Here is a 22,036-nt window from a genome sequence, read left to right as displayed (position 1 = left end):
GTGAAGGCGTGTGCATGGGCAAGGTCATGGGAGGAGGAGGTGCCTGGAGGGTGGTGGCTGGTGACTGCCTCCTCTGCCGTCATGTGCTGCAATTCAGTTAAGTTTTGATTGCTATTTTCGCTCCGCTTCCTGCCCGGCAGCTCGGCATCTGCCACAATGTTGCCAGCGGCGGCAAATGTGTGACATTTCCGCCTACGCTATCCGCGTTAATGTATTGTGCAACAAACACACATCCTGCGCAACTTTTTAGTTGTAAATTGCCGAATAGTAAAAAAAAAAAAATTAAATGCAAAACTACAAAACGTTGGTGGTAACAATGTTATCAAAACCGAAAGCGGAAGCTCCAAAGAACCGTCGCACAAATGCAGTCCGATTCCCATTGTTTTGTGGGGAGGGGGTGGTGGGTTGTGGGCCATCGATGGCAGGGCCATGACCATGACCAAGACTGATTCCGAGTCCGAGTCTGAGTCCGAGACCATGGCCACATCCATATCCTGGCCGCATTTTCGTTGCATGTCATAAACAAGCTTGTCAGGACTCTCCACGGGCAGCAAAAGGCACTGGGAAAGGCAGACAAAGAGACAGGAAGGAAGAGAAACTGCTGAGTTTCGAGAACATTTCAAATTGCACATAGGAAATGGACACATTTTTCACAAGGCTGCACCCAATACCCCAAATGTTCAATGGCTCCTGAGTCCTGAGTCCTGCAGCTAAACATCGCTCTGTGGCCAGAATAATTGGTTATTGTGCAGTTCAATTTAAGGTTAAACAAAACAGATGAAGGTATTGGAATGTATTCAAATGTTGTGGCCTGATTCCACAATTTAAAATTAAATGCATGCATTTGTGGGAGCACCATGTTCCTAATTCCCAGACCACTTTATTGCCTTATCCGCAGAGGCAACGAACCCTTTCCTGTGCCCACACCGAGCCCCCAACTCCCAAGTCCCAACTCCCATGCAGACTCCCCCTCGGGAAGCCTCCGTCCGCAGTCCTCTGAGAAGCTAAAGTGGCACCGGAGCCACCGCAAGGGGTTTCCAAATGAGGGGATGAGGGCAACCATGTGTGTGTGTGCACTTCCGTTGCCAGGTGCAACTGCTGCTGACTGCAAGACTGCATGTCAAAGTCAGCCAAGAAAGCCGCAATCATGATGTTCCTCTACGGAATCGCCTTCGCACTTTACATAAGCCTGCACAAGGAGTTCTACAACTGCCTCAGCAGCTCAACCCGTGATGTTCGACTAGTTAACACCCTTTCAAAACATGGCACTTTGAATGCCAACCACTGTGTTAATTAGGGATATTAAATAAACTTCCTTGAAAGTCCAATAGCAAATAAAATGCAACATTTCCATGAGTGGTTAGAAACTTAAAGCTTGCGAAAATTGATATACCCTCAGACAGAAAAAAATATCGAAAGTTGCACGCACAGAACAAATATTTTTCCCCGAGCATTTGAATCTGAATGCGAATGTGGATCTGAATCTGGAACGTATGGTGATGTGGACGCTGGATGCTGAATGCTGAATACTGAATGCTGAATGCCATATGCCATATGCGGCTTAACCCCTAACCTTTGGCTTTTCAAATGTCCACCCCAGTAGGAGTCTGGCTGTGGGAAATCTAAAATTGTCTCTTCAGAAAATGGAAAATAAGGACAGGTTGCCAAGGCAGTTCGTGATTAAGGCCCCCTAAACCCAAACTACTTAACGCCAGTTAAGCGGAAAAACTGAAGGCAGCCACACGAGCAGCAGGCATTACAAACACTCCGGCAAGGATAAAAATGTCCCTGGACAATTAACAGGAATTGGTAGGACAAGACCCCCCCCCCACCCCCCCATCCCATCCCCCAGTGAGTAGTGCATTTGAATGCCAATTGCTAATGCCCATTAATAAGCAATGTTGCAACAAGCGAGTGTTGAGAATGCTGATGGATGTCCTCTTTTTTGCTCTCCAACTGCAAAGTGCTTTGTAAACTTTTTCAAGCAAGTCCATTAAACAAAGCTGAGCTCAAATTGAGCGTGGCGCCCGAGCAGGGACACTGAAGAGGTGGACACTGGACACTGAACAGTGGACAGTGGGACACAGTCACTGCGTCAATCTGTCAATCTCTCAATCGGCCGTTCTACACTCGCTATCCCGATCTGGGTTGGCTATGTCCGTCTGGCCGGAGCCGAGTCAATCAATCACCCACAAAATTGTGTGGGGTGGTGCCAGAGTGGCGTTGAAAATGTGTGGCAGCCCAAATCAACTAACCAAATAGACACATCACATGAGCATGGAAAATAGAGACGGTGGTTGAGAATCAATTGGTATACCATTTTATTTGCCTTTTAAATCGCAGTCTCTGAAAAAGGCGTATCTTGAATTTAACAATCGCGATTTAAGTAGTATAAATGGCACTGTTTCAATGATTTCCCCTATCAATTTCCCCTTTCATGGCATAATTGCATCAAAGCCGAACCTGTTTGATTGCTCAAAAGAAGATAATGTCTATGACAGGAGTTCTCAACTAGTTTCTGGTGCTCGCATTCCTGTTTCTGGTATTTCCCATAAGGCTCTACGTTGGCTTTGGGTACTTTTGGCCAAATTAGATGCACAATTGGGCACTGGGCCACAATGCTTAATATAGACTGCCGGTGAAACCGCAAAATGTGCGAGGTCCGTGCAGGACCAAAAATGTCAAAAAGGACATGCAATAAAGGAGTTACAAACCGACTGCATCGCGCACAACATGAACCACAGAAAGGAATTCCTTTTTCAAAATTGAGAAGGAGTGCGGTTTTATTGTGCCCTATTTCAAAGCCCTCAAAACCGTGGGTGTCTTTTAATGGCGCCCGGATATCGAGTGCTAAACATAATTTAAATTTAGAGAAGCATTTGTTTGTCTTTTGGAATAATGAGTAATGACTTCCCATTGGGTTTATAATTGGTTTTTTATTATACTAATTTGTTTGTTTACTAGTGGTTCAAGCAGCTAAATATTTTTCAAGCTTTCAAGTCACCTCCGCAGCGGAAAATAGAAGCGTGGAACGTTTCCCGGGAGGATAATTGGCGGGGAATGTGGGGGGGGGAGTGAGGGCGTCCAAGCTCGGCGGTCCTGTCAGTGGCATAGACAGGCTAATTAGCTCCAACACAAAACCGCAACTTTGGTGTTGATTGCCAATTTACAAGCTTAATGAACTTGCGGCTCGGGACTTGCGACTTTGGACTTGCGACTTCGAGCTGCCCCAGTTGCAGCGACTGGTGGTCGAGGATGGCGGCTATGCAAGTGCCCCTAATCAAATCAAATTTACCTTTGTTAAAGGCCGCAGCAGCAGTGGTTGCGCTGAAATGCTTGAGATGATTTAATCAAAGCTTCTCTCTGATCACTTCCGAATGGCATTTAAATATAACAAGATAGGCCGCTCAAATTCAATGCAATGAAAATGAATTCATATAGAGGAGGTCCAACATGTAAATGAAAAAGTTGCCATTACTCCTGGCAACCCGATTGAGGCTTCGGCCTCGGCTTAAACTCCATCGCAATTAGCCCGCTGCATACCCATCACCATCCGCCCTCGGAAATACGAACTCCAGTGGCGGAATTTCATTTCAACTTTTGCATAATTTTATGCTTATTATGGCAGGGTTGTCCCTAAGCGGGGGGGAAAGGGGGGTCAGCCATCTTCAGCGGAGCGAAAAGTCCCTGGACAGTGGCTTTAATTACTTTGATGCATGATTTTGCTGCCATTTCCAATTTGTGGCTGGGGATAATGAGCAGGAAGAGCGAGACTTGCCCCGACTTTATTTAACCTGCCACACGGATAAGGGCACACATGAGCTTGTTGGATGGTCGTAGTTCGCTATACCCTGCGGGCTTAGGGGCACATATGGTGGTCCTGGAAATTTGAGTGCGCAACGCGAGAAAAACCGGAAATTATTCACAGACTTTTAACGATAAAGCTATTAATTTGGCTTGCAGTTGGTGATATTTCGTACTCCAGTAAATCTTTTTTTAAAATATCCTGCGTTTAATAAAACCATTTTGAAATATTGTACATTAAAGGGGTTCATTTGGAATTAATCGTGAATTAAAGCTCAAGTCAATGGGGTATTTTCTTTATCGAGTAGGTTTTCATTTAATATTTATTGTCTTAAGCACTTGCATATGTACGCGAGAAAGACCGGAAATTATTCACAGACTTTTAACGATGAAGCTATTAATTCGGTTTCCAGTTGGTGGTTTTTTCGTACTCCAGTAAATCTTTTTCAAAATATCCTGCGTTTGATAAAACCATGGGGTATTTTCTTTTTTGAGTAGGTTTTCATTTAATATTTATTGTCTCAAGCACTGGTTTATGTACTAGTATTAAATGTTCACCATAAAGAGCAGCATTTGATTATTGTGTTCAAGTATCGTTCATTGGACGTCTGGCTTGCTCTCGATTGCAGCAACGACACTTCAAAGGACAGAACACCGAGGAGCCAACACCGGAGAGGAGGAGTCGGAAGCAGATTTCCCAGACCCCGAAGACAGTCAGTAGCGAATTCCCCGCTGGCGAGCAATTGAGCAATTGTGCAAAATGGGTAAGTGACAAGCCGACGAGCCACTAATGAAGCACTCGAGCGAACCGTGCCACACCTCTTAGCTGCACGCAAAGCGGTCGTTTGGACCTGATTATCAACAGTTTACACTCGGGAGGTGTTGCAAATTTGAAAGTCTAAAGCCAAAGTTAAAAATGAATCTTTAAATTAAATATAGGACATTCTATAGTTATGCAATGGGTGTCCCAGAAACCACTTTAACTTTTTGAGAAATGATTTTATTAAAGTCTAAGAAAAGGTTATTTGATAGCTAACGTTAAGATCCATTAGATATTTTCATTTAAAAAAGAACGTGATCTTTATATAAATAAGATTTGCTGTTAATAATTGGTTTTATAAGTTTTATAACAAACGAGGTTTGGGAAATATACTTTGTAACAAAGATATCTGATTTGTTTAAGTTGCCCAGTTAGGTAACAGTGCACCTATCTTTGTTACCATTTCGTTATTATTTCACAAAAAAAAAAAAAAAAAGATATGACTCAGAGGAACTTGTATACTCCGCAGATGCGCTACGCTTCCGTGGGTCACCATTCGCCCGCTTCACGGGCCAGTCGACCGGACCGGGGCATCCCCGCCCACCGCAGCATCCCCAACACCCCCAGCACCCCCAGCATCCACAGCATCCACAACATCCACAACACCCACAGCATCCCCAGCATCCACAGCGCCCACAGCCAATGGGGTCGCACGGGATCGGCGCTCCCGAGCCGCTCATCGTGGTGGAGGAGTCCAATCTGCCCGAGGAGCAGGAGGACAGCTCCGAGCCGACGGTCTCCAATCGCGGCAGCCTGGACATCGACTCGCCCGTCAATCCCTATCTGCTTTCGCCGTGGCGCGATCCCCGCGAGGCAAGGAAGCACTCGCTGCCGTCGCAGCAGGTGACCGACGGGATCACGGCCAGCCAGGTGCGCCGCCTCTCGGAGCGGGGCGGCGAGGGGTCGGGGCCCACACCCAAGGAGGCCGCCTTCCTGGCCACCCTCTCGCAGGCCCCGGCGCCCACCGGACGCCGCCACTCGGTGGTGACCATCTCCAAGGTGCCCACCACTATTTTCGGACGCTCCCGTCGCGAATCCGTGGCCGCCTATCCCAACAGTAATGGGTGAGTACACATTCTTAGACTTCTGAATCCTTGTTTCTAAATGTGCTGGGATTAAATGTTCCACTCGTGGACATAAATACTTCATAAATGTTTCAGAATAGAGATAAAAACTAAAGAACTGTGAGTCTAAATGACTCTTAAAACACAAATCCATTGGATGAACGGTTAAGAGCTGCAAATGGATTTAGAAAATGTGATTTTTATTCAAACCGGATTTGAGCCACTTGAAGCTAATAGCAAATTTTAAAAAATCAACTTACTTAATTAAAAATAGATTACAAAAAAGAAGCACTAGTGTAGCTTTGAATGTTTTTTATCGTTGATATTAGGGTTTTATCGTTGATATTAGGGTTTTAAGCCGTAGTTTTATATCTAGAGATATAAAATATATTTTTTATTTTGGACATATCATCAGAAAGTGATAGGGTTATTAGCCACATATGTGGAGGTTTCTTTTGAATGAGTTCTAATTATATTAATTGGATGTTGTTGGAAGCCATAGAGATTATCAAAGGGATGCACTCGTCCTGTGTTTCCTGGAATTTAATTACGCTCCACAATGGACTACCCCCCTTTTTTGTGCTGTGTCCCCCTTCCAGGAGCAGTCGTGTGCTGAACTCTCGGCGCGAGAGCAACACGGGACCCCCATCGACAGACCCCATCGGGAGCATCCACAATCTGCAGCTGGACATCATGGACGACATCTATCTGCAGTCGCGCAAGGCGCGCTTGAAGCTCTGGACCTCCTCCAACGAGAAGGTGTGCGAGGTGCAGACCGTCGACGAGGCGGGCACCGGCCAGCCGGGCAGACGCTTCACCAACCGACGCTACTCGGAGTGTCCTCAGCCGGGATTGGCCAGCTCCTTTCGCCGCGCCTCCGAGCTGCCACAGTCGCAGCAGCAGCAGCAACAGCAGCAGCAGCAGAGCTCCACTCGGGCCTCCACGCGTCGCAAGAAGTCGGGCAGCGGCACCGGACTCTTGGGCAGTCGCTCGGACATCGCCGGCATATTCAGTTCGCTTACCAGCTCGGCCATGGACATGCACCGGCCGGAACCGGAGGGCCGGGATGGCAGCTCCAGTGCCAGTTCCTCGGCCACGGCCACGGCCAGCAGTCCGTTCCTCAGCCAGACATTTCAGGCGGCGGCTCGCGGACGGGCCACCAGTGCCACACCCACACCGACGGCCCAGGGCGGCCTGCAAGTTGCCGGCGGAGGTGGCGGTGCCGGCGGCGGCGGAGGAGGAGGCAGTGCAGCCGGCGGCAGTGGCGGCCTACTCGACCCGAATGCCGGCCGCTCCACGCGTTCGAACAGCTTCGATGTGTCCCTGCTGAACAACGCCAAGCAGCTGGTGAGCGATGTGCAGGACAACGGGTCGGCCACCCTGACCGGATGGTTCGCCAAGCGGCATACGCCGCTGGCGCGGAAGAAGAGCGTGCGCAGCAAGAGCTCGGCGGTGGCCCTCTCCAAGGATGTGCTGGAGCGGCTGCAGAAGAAGGATCCGTTGGGCGGGGATTCCGGCAAGCCGAAGCTGAAGCCGCGGAGCAAGCAGAAGACCTGGGCGGAGTCAACCAAGGCGACGGTGGATGCCACCATTTTGGGCACCGCCATCGAGGGATTCCTGCGCAAGAGCTCCAATGCGAGCATGGGAGGATCGGGATCGGGGAGTGGTGCCTCCACCTCGGCGGCCGCCCGCGGAGCCACGCCCAAGTCGGGGGGCAAGGATTCGGGCAGCGCCAGCGGCAGTCCCGCCCATGGGGCACGGCGCAGTCGAGCCTCCGCCAGCAGCTCCGCTCAATCGCAGGCCGGACGGGCCGTGCGCTCCACCCTCAACTGGTTTGGCAAGGCCGACGAGGACGACTCCAAGGACACGTGCGACGCCTCGCTATGCGCCACGCTCAAGGACCTGTTCGTCAAATAGGTCGGGGGCCGCAGAGGCAAGTAAAGCAATGGGTCGAGTCCCGGCTAGAGCAACACAGCGGTGAGTACAGCCTGGCAATCATTGCAGTTTATTAAATTTATATTTATGTATTTTTTATGTTTCATTATATATAAATCACACTTATTTATGTCTTACTTATTTTTTTTTACTTTATTCAATTTTTTTAAGGGATTAAGCCTTAGTATATGGTCATGTTTATGTTTTCAATGTTTAGTAAAAATTCAAAATGGCGCCGCTTCAGCCATAGATGGTTATTTTCAAGCATTTTTGTTTTTGTATGTTCTTAAATAGGAGTAAATAAATTTTGAAAAGGTTTAAAGACATATATTACACAAAGCATAGGCCTTAAGTAGTTTAGAATTTAAATAATACTGATACCTTAATTCTGCTTTTAATTTATTTTAAGACTTAAGCGTTAAGCTTATTACCTTAAAATTAAAATTTTTATTTTGGTGTAAGTATGATTTGTTAAATCATTTAAAATTAAAATATAACCAACGTATGACCTCGAGTAATTCAATAACACTACAAATATTTTAATTTTTTACCATAAAATTTCCTAATCGAAATATTTTTCGAATCGTTTATAGGTTTCAATTTTAAGTTGAAGTATCTGGCAATACCAAAGCTTTTGATTTCATGCAACCAAATTAAAGCAAAAGTAGAAGTTTGAACCTTAAATTTGTGTATCTCGTTCTCTGTGCACTTTTAGCCAGCTACTTGCACCTCTGAGATCCAAAAATCCTTATCGAAATCCGAAATTGAAAAACGAACAAAGTTGGAGGCTTACACAACCCAGTGAACAATAAGCACAGCAGCAGTAATCACCATTCGAATCATCCCATACATAACATAGAAACAAAAGCCAAGTGGCAGATCAATGGCACAGCAAAGTCTCGCTTTCGTACAAGAGGAGATGAAAATAATCCATGAACAATATATAATAATTGACAGCAAAGGCTTCACAACACGTCCATTAAATCAAACACTGAAAACAATGCATTGCATCTCGCCGACAGTGACAGTTGATCTGACGGTAACTGAATGAGAAATTAGAACTGCGAAGTAAACCGTATACCTAGCAAATTGGAACAATAAAAGGGCGGAGGCTATCGATACCTGACAGTTATAACATATTGATACGTTTGATACCACATAGAGACGCTAACAATAAGAGAGCCGTAATTGAAGGATCAAATGGAGAAATAAGCACTTAACAGCAATACACAGTGACCTACTGTACCTGTAACAGGTAACCCACACAAACACGAACGGAACAGAAATCACAGAAAACAGTAATCAGCACACCGAATCCGATGGACGGTGAACAAAAGAGTACAAGAGAGCAACTTTTAACGGTACAAGTAACTTTACGCATAACGGTATTGGTAAGTGCGAAAGCGAATGCGAAACGATAAGCGATAAAAACAGTGATCGATAGGCAGATAGTTAAGCGATAAACGATAGAGATTAAGGCAACGCTGCAGGGGAGTCAGGAATAGGGAAAATCAGACATCAGGAATAGGTGGAATTAGTGGAGCTAGGACACAGCACTTCACTCCATCGACGACGGGACAGACCTCATATAGCTAAAGATACAGATAGATATATATGTATATTTATATATATATATATATATTCTCATATATTTGCATACCATTTGTAACCGGAAGCCGAGAAGGTGAATGAGAAGGGAGGGCAGAGAATATACAAATATTTTTCTACGAGCAGAGCAATTTAAGCGGGTCTCAGCGATGGAGTAAGTCCCGGGATAAAGAAGTAAAGGAGGAGTTGTTTACGCATTGCCTATATGGCAACGAAACTACCAGTATATGGTTAATATTTTTTTTGGTGCCCATGCAGTTGGCACATCAATTGGAATACACAGACATATGAGGCAACCGTGGCAGATGCACAAATCGCTCTTTATATACACATACATAAATACCGGGCGAAGGAGGATGCCCCAACGGTTGCCACAATCATATCACAATAAATACACACACAATGGAATCAGCACGGCTACGTGCATATAAACACGTTACAATATACGAATATATATATACATATATCTATGGAGAATAAGAAAATACATGTCTACTGACTCAAGAGTTTTAATCAATGTAAACCACACAATAAATGTAATTTGTATGTACAATCTGAGCTTACTCGAGGCGCAAATCGACAAACAGCAAATGCCAAACTAAATCGAGCCGAGCTGAATTGAAAATCGAATATAAATTAATGTTCGCGTTGAATATTTAATGTTAAACGTAAAATAATACGCAAGCAAAAGCAGAAAAGCTCAAAAGTAGAAGGCGGAGGAGGAGTTGGGGAAGTTACCCCAGGAAGAAGTTTGAAAATCAATTAACGAAGAAATTCAAATTGGAAATTCGCAATTGCAGAAATTGGCAAACAGAGAGGGCGATAGAAAAACAGTGAGAGATGGCGAGAGAAAAAGAAAGAGAGAGATAGAGAGAGAGAGAGTAGGAACAAACAAACAAGAAATCAGTCAATATTGCAATCAATCAAGTGTGTTTCTATATGCGGCATTTGGCTTTGTCAATTTGTCAATTTGATCAAAGGCAATCAATGGCGTTGATGATGGGCAATACTGCCTAGGGCATGGATTTAATGGAATGGACTGCAATGTAGTGCCGAAACTACTCAATATACACACATACAATAACCATTCGCGTATGTTTAACGATTATCCATCTATATCAATAATTGTATCTCGATGTGCCCGAAAAACGTGTTTTAGACTTCCATTTCCATGTGCGTGTGTCTCAAGGAGGTAACCCAAAGTTAACTTTCACTTTCAGTGTGTTATAGTGCCAAAGAGCGGCAGATTTACCATAATACTGATCTATATCTATACAAGCATATAAATATACAATATCTACACGTAAATAATATATATATATATATTAAAACTATTTACAAGTGCGATCTTTCTTGGTCGCAGCTAACTAAAGTTGTCCACGTTTTGCTCATCATCCTAACTGTTGTTCTATATCGTTGCTTTTACCGATCTATACTATATAACAATAAATGTGTACAAAAATTGGGAGGGGGAGGTCAAATAGGGGTTCGTTGAGGCTTCTAAAACGATCTAGAAGTTCAGACAAGTACCGCATTGAAGGCCAAAGCAACTCTCAAGTTCTATTTGTCCTATTTTTGATAGTTGTATATATATATACCGCATATACTATACGTGTATACCATACGTAGTATACAAATACTATATGGATGCAATTTTTTTTCGATTGATTTAGCATTGAATGTGCATAGATTTAACACTACATGCATATTCGTATATATGTGTACCTATAAAGATAATAATGCATCCAAGGAAAACACCCCAGGAATAATCAGCGACAAGTGCCGAAATGGAGTGAATTTTAATTGAAATTTGAATTGACAGCAGAATGCGATGATTGGAGCGAAAACTGCAAATCCAAATGCCTTGTAGCTGATTATTGCCACGGAGTGCCATTGTCATTGTTGTTGACGTTGTTGATGTCGTGCAATTGTAATTACCGTTGTTCAATTGTTGTTAATGTTTATCCACATGTATGTTTGTGTGTGTGTTCGGCCTAGGACTACATACGAGCAAGCGGTTACCACCGACTACAGTAAAGGTACTATCAAAGAGTAGTGCTCACTGGCGCCCAACTCAATACATAACATATAGTATGTTTATACCCGCAACACTCTTTGTGTGTGGTATCCAACATCATAGCGATTTATGCTATATCCAATGTGTGTACTTCGACTCGAGCGACCTATGATTTCGTTCCACGCTTTTGTTTTAGGGCTTTTAGTGGGTGTACAGCACCCAGGGGGAAAAGTGGGCAAAACTACGCATAATCTAGTGAGTAAAGAGACAAATGAGCGATTAGCTGGAGGAGTGGAGAGTGTAAAGTGGAGAGTGGAGAGTGTAGAGTGGCACGTAGTGGCTGACATGCATATATAACTAAGCTATATATCTATGTAAATAAGGGAAGGAATCTTTGGGAATACGTTTGTACATAATTATGCGTATGCTAGCAAGGGGATAACGAGAGGAGTAATGTTTTTTTTAAAGCCAAAATCCAAATGCAACCGAATGTAAAACAATCAATTGATGACACATAATGTAAACGAAACAAAACAAAACGAAAGCAAGCTAAAAACAAAACAACTAAACTAAATTGCGAGTGGACGAACGAAGTTGCAACAAGTACTTATATATCTCTATATATAAATATGTGTATGCTCTCTATAAGGCCAACCTCCCACAAAAACCCACCTCCCACCACCCACCACCCACGGCGAGATGAATCCTGGAGGAGAGGAGAGGAGCAGGAATCGGAGGGGCTGGCGGCCGTGAGAGGATGTGCACCAGGCGAGAGTACTTTACCACACTTACAATACCCAATATACAGCTAAATATACACCCATATACATCTATATATACATATGGAATATATATATATACGGAAATAAATAGTTTATGTGTACAGATTGCCGCCGATTTAATTTTTGAAGGGGTCTTGTGAGTCTGTTTGGCTGGCTTGGGTTTCGCCTGCCCCTGATTGATGGCACTAAGGTATGGCCTGCGGGGCTGCCAAGTGCACCCACCTGCCGAACCACCATGCCACCGAACCACCGAGGCACCACACCACCGATCCCTGCCCCACGGCGGCCAGTCATAAATCAAACATCCATTCGACCCAACCCAACCCAATCCAGCCCAACTCAGCTCATCTCAATGTTTCGCCACGACCGGCGCCTCGAAGTGTGCAACGCAAATTCGGCAGGATGGACGGCCATCCTGGCCAGGTGGAACGGCAAAGCGGAGGGGCGAGGGGGCGAAGGGACAGAGGGGCAGGGGGGACAAAAGGGACCTACCGGCAGCAGGCATTAAATGTTAATGCGCTTTATGCAACGCTTGACTGGCCAAACAGCCAGCGGGGCCACATCAGCATCGGCTTTCGCATCCCCAGACAAGTGGAGCGGGAACCCAAAGGGACCCTCGGATACCCTACAAATGCTTTCAAGTTTTCTGGACTTTTACAAACTCGCACATCTGTAAAAGCATTATGTTTTCAAGTTGTGGACCATTTCTATACATCGTTACATCACCTTTTAACATATTACCTTTTGATATATAAAAATAGAACTGAATGAGGTGAGATGTTGAATGTGTAAACACTCCACGATCTGATCATAATAAGCAAACATATTCTTTGGATATTCAAAACCTATTGTGTCAGTCAATATTTAGTAATTATATTTACTAAAGCCATAATTCAATAGGGCATACCTCTAAAAATCTGGTTTGGATCAATAAATTTGTTCAATTTAGCAACTTTTTACTATATCTAAATTTTGAGGTGAGCTTTGAAAGGTTTGATATTAATAATTGAAATTATAAATTATGATTTGCCAAAGCTCACCATCTTTTTTTAGCTTTCTATATATTTTTATTTCTCATTTATTTCGCAATTTTTTCATTTTTGCTCATTTGACCTTCACTTTAATGAGTTATTGTGAGTCTTGCTTCAGATTATTAACCCCGTTCAAGTAAGTAAAAACCCTACAAAACTTTGTGCGAAAGAGGAAGGTTTATTTATATACGTATGAGTAATGTTAGTGGTCGTAGGGGCAAATCATTTTATAAAGCTTTTGTTTTCAAATGTGGTTGTTGTCCAGTTCCATTGGGCATACCTTCTGCCAGGGTGTATTCCCTCAAGGTGGGCTTGGTGGATGTTAGGTGGTGTGTGGCAGGTATATACTAGCCAACTATGGTCGCATTTCAAGCGTGAAATTCAAAAGCTGCACACAAACGTCCCAATGTGATTAGGAAAGTGCAAATCAGGAGGGCTAACAGGTATTGAAGGCTATAGGCCACAACCCTCGTTGGCTAATTAGCTGACAGCTGCCATTGTCATCGCATTGTTGCCCAGATTACGCTTAATGATTTAGCCAAATAGGCATTTCAAAACTTCGGTTCTTACGATTAGATTATTATATACCAATCTGCGTCGTCTCTTTCTCATCGTAGGTCTTTAAGCTCCTAGACTTTTTTTTATAGAAATGCTTTCTATTGTAATGAAAATGTTATTAAAATTGTGTATTTTAAATTTTTTCTAATGCACAGCAGACCTTCAAACCATGCGCTTTGTAGCTCGTACTCAAACCCACGAATAGCGCATACACAAACCTTTTTACAGTCATGTCGCTAATAAGTGGATTTCTAGTAAAGATATTTGAAGTGTCATGCATTAACAATCATTTGTCTACAGTAAAATAGTAAAACGATCACTTGCATTGGAAAAGACCCTTAAATTTTCTAAGTTATTTGGGAACAACAGGCCTCGTGATACGTGGGAACATTAAAAACAATGAAACAGGTATATAGGACGGACTTTTGGGTCTGTCAGTACTTACATTAGTCAAATAAAACGCAGTTGCTCTGCTGCGAACATCGCTGCCCATTTCAGCTCATCCAGCAGTCGATTCTGTTCGGTTTGACTCAGTTTATTTTCATCATTCGACATCGCCGGTTCTGCTGCGTCCGTTGTTTTTCAATCGCCTCATTAAGCCCTTACCTGTGTGGAGTAAAAAGTGTTCAGATCCATCGCCATTTCGGGGATTTTTCGTGAATTTTTCGCGGCACATAATTAACGTGGGCTTGCCTGGACACCTGCGGCAAAAGCATTCGTACCGTGACACCGTCGACAAAGCTGCCCCCAGCGAAAAAGGTGAGTAAACAATGCGAATGGGAAACCGCTTTGAAGATCTCCAATAGCCATTAAAACATGGGTGTCAGACAAGGAGAGGAAGAGCGCATGAGAAAGCAGCAAACATAGGTGAGAGAGATAGAAAAGCTTGTCGGGGGCGTTCTAGCTTTCTTTAGCCAGCCAAATTTTGATCACCCTTTTATGGTTTTATTTAAAAATTCTGACCCAAAAGCTAACATTCACAGGGGAAACTAGGAGTTTAACGAGACACAATTAACTAGTTCATATATAAATTATTTACTTTATTAAATCAATAAATTTATTATAAAATAATTATTGTTATCTGCCTAAAATTATCGAGTTGTGAAAGTTTTGACAATTAATAATATAAATATGGCCTAAAAAAAATTTTTTTTAAGTTGATCAATTTTCCTTTGTGAATAAAAATAACAATTTTAAACTTCTTTTAATAGTTAGTATATATTGGCTATTGAGAATTTGAAAATTGTTAGTATAGTCCAGGGTTAAACGTTTGCGGGAATGACCTGTTGTCTGTTACCAGTTGCCATCACATTTCGTGTTTAGTTCCAAAAATAAATCAAGCCAACAAGAAACGTGTGAGAAAGGGGAGAGGGGGCAAGTGAAATAGCAGCATCTCTCTGGGTAAATTCACAAATGCCACTTTTTGAGACTTTCTACTTGATCAGAGTCCGTGAGGGACGCGACTGTTAGTAGAGGTGCCTGAAAGCAGTCCACAATTTCTAGCTTTTAAAAAGCTTTTGTATGGAAAGCTTTTCCCCTGAACATTGCCTACTTTTGGGGTGAGGGAAAGCCAACTGATTAATTTCCAGTTTGTTTGTGGCCTTGAAATGATATGATATCCCTTTTATTTATTTATTTTATTGCAGCACTCTGTGGCTTTTGATTCAACCACTTCGCGTGACTAAACTGAGGTGAGTTCCAAATAAAGTTTGTAGTTGATTAAGTTGTTTCGTTACGTATACTTAATATGGCGTATACTTAATGTACCCAGTTAAGCTAACAAGGTAACAGGAACCCGGTTCAGGGAACCCCAGTGCGTCACAGCTCGCACCTCGATGACTTGTGGAAGATGGCCAGTGCCAAAAATAGCCTCTTCTCTCACCTGTCGATCCGAGCCCCTTGTTTAATTGTTTGGCTAGGCGGTACGACATCCCAAGTGCTTCCCACAGCGCTCCATTCATAATATAATGCGCTGGGCAAACAAGTGAGTGTGCCCGGTCCCCCCGATCCCCTTGGTCCCCCAATTTCAGATCCGAGATCCAAGATCCAAGATCCAATCCGAATTGGCCTGAATGGGAGATGACGCGTCGAGCTGGAGAGCTCGGAAAGCTAGAGAGCCGGGGCAGTTTCTAACCACAAAAGCAAATACGGAGCAACGGCGCTCGGTGATTTACCCATCGTATTGAAACTGCCCAGAGTGTCTGTGGTCAGTTTGGCCCACTCCCAAATGACAGGTGACGGCAATCCGAGTCGCCGACTGGGGTATTTCCTCACAGCGGTTCTGGGTTCTGCATTTGCGTCACCGCCCGTTTCAGTCGGTCAAGGGTAGAGGATCACAGTCCGAATAGGAAGCTATCAAAGGACTGAGTCTTAAGCGCTCTGATTCGTCATTCATTCATTCTGTAAGCCAGGGATTTCTTTGTATTCAATAAAATACATAATTTTCAAGTCGTTTCATAGCTCTTACAACAATCCAGTCGATTTTAATGGAAAGTTTAATATCAGCCTCACAGGAAACTTTTAGTAAAGCTAAAAGTGACCGATTTAAAAATAATCAAATACAAGTAAATACTGCTGAAAATCTTAGAGATGCGAGATATTGTGACAATGGTGAGAGCTGAGAAAATTAGGAGTCCTTAAACATTAGAACATTAATTTGTCCCCAAATAGCAACCAAGTTTCCTGCTTTCTGAGCGGCAGTAATACCCCAGGGGCTTCAAATGATTCTTGCCTTATGAATGAATTAAAAATAGAAGTACACTTGTACCCTGGCTGATAAAAACTGCGACAGCGTCAGTCGCGTGTGCCGTAGAACGCGAAGTATTTCTCTGTTTATATTTGCCATACATGGTAATGAGGACCCACAGATTGGCTCAACCTTTTCGATCGCAATTCTGTTGCGATATTTCCGTCACATAGCTAGTACGGCTCTATGTTTAGTACAATGTACGTCACTGTGGAAGTAATCATCAATGGATGGTCATTTCTAAAAAGGGAAAGGCAAACAGGAACGGAAGATAGCGGAACTTTGGATAGACCGAGATTTGTGCGTGCCCAAAGTTAGCACATTACCTAGTGTGATAATTAGCAGTCAACAATAGTTGGTTGTGTAAAATCAAAGCCAGGAGGGTTTGGGGGGGAAAACAGCGCTTGCAATCTGGACTGGCAAATAAATGCCCCCGTCCCCGCAACCGCTTCATAAAAAAAGTAATTGGGTAAAACTGGACTCCGTTGCGGAAGTTCGTACTTATCAAATCCCAGGAGGAATCAGGCTAATCAAGTGCGATCGTCAGAGCGAATGAGTAACTCCTGGCGTGTGTGGGTGCCGTGCAGTGAGCGGAATAGAAGAGACTGTCTGTCTGGGGTCTCTTATACTGCCGCCATACTGCCCATCTCTTGGCCGAAGTCCACGTTGGCCAAGTCAAGTCAAGTCAAGCCAAGTCAAGTGAAGCGGCGAAGTCAAGTCAAGTCCGCCGGCCAGGCCGTTTCCATTCAGTGTTCGGTGCGGGCACGTGCCAGGCGATCGATCGGAAATGCCTAAGGAACGACGCGTTCATGCCAAGCAAGTGGCTCCCGCCTCAATAATCGCAAGTAAACCGCAGCAACCAAGTCATCCGCAACCACAGCAAAGTCGACCAAAGTAAACGGGAGCTCTATCGAGAAGATAGTCCCTGTGTTTGATTTCTCAATGGGTCTTCAAATTCATATACTTCTTCGGTGATTCAGTATAGTTGGATCTAGAGCTAATTTGATTATAATAGCAACAGTTCAAATGCGTTCCCCACTTGCATTCCAAGAATCAAGCTAATGCGCTTTTACCCAGCTATCAAACAGGTTAAAATGTGTGGGTTTTAAGGTGGCTATCTACCTTGTTTTAAATAAAAATCAGAAAAGAGGCTGGCAAAGCAAAATGTATTGTTCTCAAATCTCGGTCTTAGATAAGTAACAACCAAATTTGAAATAGTTTCTGAGGCAAGGCGCATGTACCGATCAAATCCCATGCCAAAGTGTAGGGTACAAGAATTCAATGTGACATCCGTTTTGGGCCATGAAGCGTGTGTGCATAAATTACTTCGGGTGGATCGGGTGGGAGAGGCAACTCACTTTCTGCAAAAACAGGAAGAAAACAAACGTCAATGGCAAGTGCCATCACTAATACTATTACCGACCAGGGAATAGCTATTCCCAGTCTGAGTCTGAGTCAGAGTCGACTTATTCTTGATCAATAGCCCATTGCAAAGAATAGGTCTCCGTGAGAGTAAGGTTTATTTTCGCATTTAGCTTTTATCGAAGTTCAGTTAGCACGCGTCAAGATGCTACGATTCCATTGGCTGGCGAAAATACTGTCGTCAACGACCGCTTGCCGATGATGTTGTTTGCTATGGTTGTTGTTGGTACCGCACTTGCTGCTGCTGCGAGCACTGCCTGAGAGTAGTTGATGTGTGTGCGTAAAACTTATACAAAAAAAATGCTCGGCCACGCGCTGTGCCGCTCGTGCGGCTTCGGCTATTGATAGCGCCGGATTGCGGTATTTAAGTAGAGGCAGTGTGCCCCAAATCCTCATTAACTGTAAGATCTCGCAGAGCCCAGACGCCAGCTTTTAAGCGCTCAGAGCCCTAGCACAAGAAAATAAAATAAACTCAGTGTCACAAGCCAAAAACCAACCAAGTGAACAGTCCAAAAATCGCGATCGCGAGTACTGATCCCATAAGTCAAAAAAAAAAACAAGTCTGAAATGGCCACTACCACTGCAATTGCCACCTCGGAGTCCTGCTCCTCGGAGCGACTGCAACAGAGTCCTGCGCCAAGGACCTGCTCTCAACAAACCGCCGCCCTCCCCAGTTTCGGCCGAGTGTGTAAGTGCCTAGTTAGCATATCCGCATATCCGCATATCCGCATATCCGCTTTTCTGCATCTCCGCACCTCTGAATCACGTCCGCCATAAAGCGTGTATCTAGATCTGTGTCACTTGGCAAACAGGGAAGCGCGTCTAGCCTCAAATTAGTTCACGGCAAACAGAAACTGACAGAAGCGTAAATTAAAAGTGGAAGTGATAAAGTGAATTATTAGAGCGAAACTCTTGTATCCCTTTACTTTTTACTTAACAATTTCATTTCTCTTACTTTTACTTTTCTTTTACATTATTTTAATTTCAATTCATTCGGTTCAAGTGATTTAAAATCATATAAGTACTACTGACTTAGTACTAGTAAACTGATTTTTACTTAACAATCCGAGTGTTATTTACATTTCCTTTACTTTTATTTTAATTTCAATCAGTGTTCTATCTGTGATTCTCTTCTACTTGTACCGATTGTAGTGATTTAAAAGCATATAGGTACTACTGACTTAGTAGTAGTAAACTGATTTTTTCCTTACGATCTATATGTTTTTGTCCTATTACTCTTACCGACTGTAGAGATGCAAAAACCCTGCCTGATCTGAAACCCTACTGATGCTCAACCTCTATCCTTACAGCTCCCGCCAAGTGCTGGCTCCTGGGTGTCCTGCTGCTTCTCACAGTCGCCGCCAGCTGGCCAACGGGGACATCCGCCGCCCCACGCAAAGCTCGAGGACTACACCTAATCTTGCCGCAACACCATCACCACCAGCACGCGCGATCTACACCTCCGGAGCTCGCAAGGCAAAAGAAATTGACACGTTTGATTACGAACACAACCGAGGGAAGGCCGTTTTGCAGCAATATGAATTTAGAAAATGTACAGCGAATCAAGGAACTCAAATCGGCTCGCGAAGTGGCCAATAACACTAAGAAGGCCATCATCTGCCTGCTCAACGAATATGTAAGTGAATCAATCTAATGCTAAGGGGCACCAGAAATGCTAATTTCCCACTTCCGATTAAATAGTTGGAACAAAATGCAGACAACCGCTCTTTGGAGGGTCAAATCAAAAAGTACAGTTATCACGATCTGGCACTGAATCATCCGCTGCAGGCTGAAGTGAAAAAGGTTCAGTTCGACAGTCACACGCAGGAGTTCTCCTACGAGGGCAAGGTGACCAATATCACCAAGGAGATGCCCGTCATCTTGGAGAGCCTGCTTATTTTGCAGAGCCTGTTCGATAACATTAAATACAATTACCAACAATGGCACTGCTTCTACTTCTACCTTACGGAGTTCTTTGAACACAATATCCACGAGGCACTGAATGTAACTAACACGCAAGAATCGTGCAACCCGCGGAACGCACACTACAACAACAGCACCCCCGACGTCGCGTTCCTGACCGCCGTGGAGACCATAAAGGTGTTGACCATCGTGGAGTACAAGTACGACCAGCTGCTCAATCCATCCCAATCGGCTGGTTCCAGCCACGTTCCATGAACAACAAGCCAAACCAAAAAGAATCGCCTCCGATGACCCACTGAAATCTCAATCACGTACTCTAATCCTATTTGTATCCTATTTGTCAACTAGACAACCACACCCGCCTTAGACCCTATTATTTATTATAACTTATTGGTCCCTAGCACATCCCATCGTATTTATATCGCTTTCGCATCCTATTTATATACATATGACCATACTCACACAACGCATTCACCGCCCTGTAGGCTCGATAATTTATGAAAATATGTCTTAAGTGTATTTTTTTGTACTATTGTATTACGACTATGAATAAAGTATACTGATTATGCGCAATAGCAGAATAGTTTTCATTGCATCAGGGGACTTCGGTGGTTTTCCTGATAGGGTCCATAAAAAGTCATTCATAAAATACTAGAACGCAGCAACCGATGTTCAAATTATGAATGGCCAATTTTCAGATTTGTACATTCATTTCCTATGTGATTGGAGAGGTCAAATGATTCTGTTGCAATTGTTGTGAGTCAATGAAATTTAAAACGTCTACAATAACTATACATTAGCTTAATCCAAAATATAATTTTTACAAGCAAAAATTATGAGTCATTAAATATTGAATTTTGCATTGAATATCTCTACTCATAGTTTGTTTCAGCTTTTCCGTTTTGAGAATTCAGATCAGATTTTTGGGAAGCTCGAAGAGTTTAAGAGTTTATTTCCAGCCTAAATAACTTATTATTTTTAGTATTAGGTAAAGTTTATAGACTTGGGCTTTCAGTGTAATTGGAGTTCATTGAAAGATGCAATGGCATAGAAGGGGTTGTAGGGTGACTACGCTGTAGATCGTTGTTTCTGATACCTTAGACCCTTAGCCCAATATGCCAATTACCACTCCCCCGATCGGAAATACTTGGGGAATGTGCGAGATTCCATTTTCGGCCCGACTCGTCACCTGTGCCCCGACCCATCCCATTATGGCTCGAATAGCTCGAATAGCTCGTATAGCTCGTGCCCGGGGCACGTTCCGCTAGATACACGAGGTTTTTCACTCGCTCGCCGTGGGCTTTGAGAAAACCCCAAGTACCGCGGGCTAGTGACTCATGAACCATTAGGCAGAATGTTGGGCAATTGTCGCGTGATCTGTGCGTGTGGTGGAGATACTGTTTGTAGTGTCTGTAGTATCTGTAGGATCTTTTCGTATCTGTAGTGTGGCTTGTTCTGCAGGGGTATTGTGTTGCCTTCGAGGAGGGACTAATTTTACCGTTGCCACTTCGCTGGCTTCCCCGTCCTTTTTTCCCCTCTTTTTTTTTTTGGTATTTTCCTGGGGAGGGTTGAGTAAGGTAATCGGATCGGTTAGGAGCGATCAAAGATGGTGCAACTATGGGATGGGGATGGGTATGGGTATGGGGATAGGTGCAGTTCGCGTGGCAATGGCGTCAGTCCCCCAAAACCGGCGTAGCTGTAAATTCCCAGCAAGCTGCGCCGCATTGAGTCAGCGGCAGAGCAGCTGCTCTGCTGCAGCGGATGGCAGACAGCGGGGTTTATGAATGAAAATCCACTCGACTCCGCTCTATTCCATTGCGTTCGAGACAACCTGTTCGCCGCTCTCTATCTTTTCGCGCTCTTTACCTCTTCCTCTCAATGCAACCTGTTGGCACCTCCGCCGCTCTTCCACTCGAGTGTGCGGCCGCTCTCTAGCTCTCTCTGGCGCTTCTCCCCCACACTCTCTCTCTCTATCTTTCTCTCTCGGAGCGTGTTCGCCACGCTGTTATTGGCCAAGCCGCTTCGTGGCCGCTCGTCTTCGGAGTGACGCTCAGTGGGCGGCGGGCCAATCAGCAGCGGCCCCGATGGGGCTGTGCCACCCACACAAGTGCGAGGTCGCAGTGCACAGCCCCTCCCCCCTTCCCCTCTCTTAACGCAGTCGGTCCAGATTTAATTAAAGTGTCCAGAACAAGAGACATGCCAACATGGAAATTAAACAAATCCCCTTTGCTTTCAATCACTACCAAGATTTGAATTAAGTTTATCAAGCAAAAGCATAATATTAAAAAAAATGTGTATTCTGCAAGTGAAGTGAAGACATGGCCGC

At 44.1% G+C, this 22,036-nt stretch overlaps 2 protein-coding genes across 5 annotated transcripts in view; both read left to right on the top strand.

The window, feature by feature from the left end:
* The window catches only part of LOC108044860 (pneumococcal serine-rich repeat protein), a 39,628-nt gene extending 27,579 nt beyond the window's left edge, over nucleotides 1–12,049 (top strand). For all 3 annotated transcript variants that reach the window (XM_044461273.1, XM_044461272.1, XM_044461274.1), the window contains 4 exons: nucleotides 4,434–4,568; nucleotides 5,094–5,688; nucleotides 6,288–7,665; nucleotides 8,339–12,049. In XM_044461273.1, the coding sequence (XP_044317208.1) occupies nucleotides 4,565–4,568; nucleotides 5,094–5,688; nucleotides 6,288–7,605 (1,917 nt within the window). In that variant the 5' untranslated portion in view covers nucleotides 4,434–4,564 and the 3' untranslated portion in view covers nucleotides 7,606–7,665; nucleotides 8,339–12,049. The remainder of the gene's footprint in view (nucleotides 1–4,433; nucleotides 4,569–5,093; nucleotides 5,689–6,287; nucleotides 7,666–8,338) is intronic.
* A 2,102-nt stretch (nucleotides 12,050–14,151) lies between these two features.
* On the top strand, nucleotides 14,152–20,285 carry LOC108044940. Of its 2 annotated transcripts, none has more exons than XR_001769325.1 (3): nucleotides 14,152–14,378; nucleotides 15,266–15,310; nucleotides 19,098–19,209. XR_001769325.1 is itself a non-coding variant. In XM_017124108.2 (3 exons), exons 1-3 carry the CDS (start codon nucleotides 18,355–18,357, stop codon nucleotides 19,963–19,965), a joined length of 924 nt encoding a protein of 307 aa, XP_016979597.1. In that variant the 5' UTR covers nucleotides 18,222–18,354; the 3' UTR covers nucleotides 19,966–20,285. The 2 variants fall into 2 exon arrangements, 1 of the variants encoding a protein (XP_016979597.1); XM_017124108.2 differs by lacking the exons at nucleotides 14,152–14,378; nucleotides 15,266–15,310 and adding exons at nucleotides 18,222–18,475; nucleotides 19,489–20,285 and having other exon boundaries at nucleotides 19,098–19,423.
* Nucleotides 20,286–22,036: the final 1,751 nt, after the last annotated feature.

The sequence above is a fragment of the Drosophila rhopaloa genome, unplaced genomic scaffold (genome assembly GCF_018152115.1).
Source record: "Drosophila rhopaloa isolate 14029-0021.01 unplaced genomic scaffold, ASM1815211v1 contig_3, whole genome shotgun sequence".
NCBI classification, from domain to species: domain Eukaryota; kingdom Metazoa; phylum Arthropoda; class Insecta; order Diptera; family Drosophilidae; genus Drosophila; species Drosophila rhopaloa.
Note: the sequence above shows the minus strand (reverse complement) of the source record. Positions and strands in the feature narration are given on the sequence as shown.

Excerpts from the sequence above, each read along its gene's own strand:
- LOC108044940 (XM_017124108.2), top strand. The coding sequence starts at position 18,355 with ATGGCCACTACCACTGCAATTGCCACCTCGGAGTCCTGCTCCTCGGAG. Across the intron at positions 18,476-19,097 it reads CCCCAGTTTCGGCCGAGTGT|CTCCCGCCAAGTGCTGGCTC; the intron begins GTAAGTGCCTAG and ends CTATCCTTACAG. Across the intron at positions 19,424-19,488 it reads TCTGCCTGCTCAACGAATAT|TTGGAACAAAATGCAGACAA; the intron begins GTAAGTGAATCA and ends CCGATTAAATAG.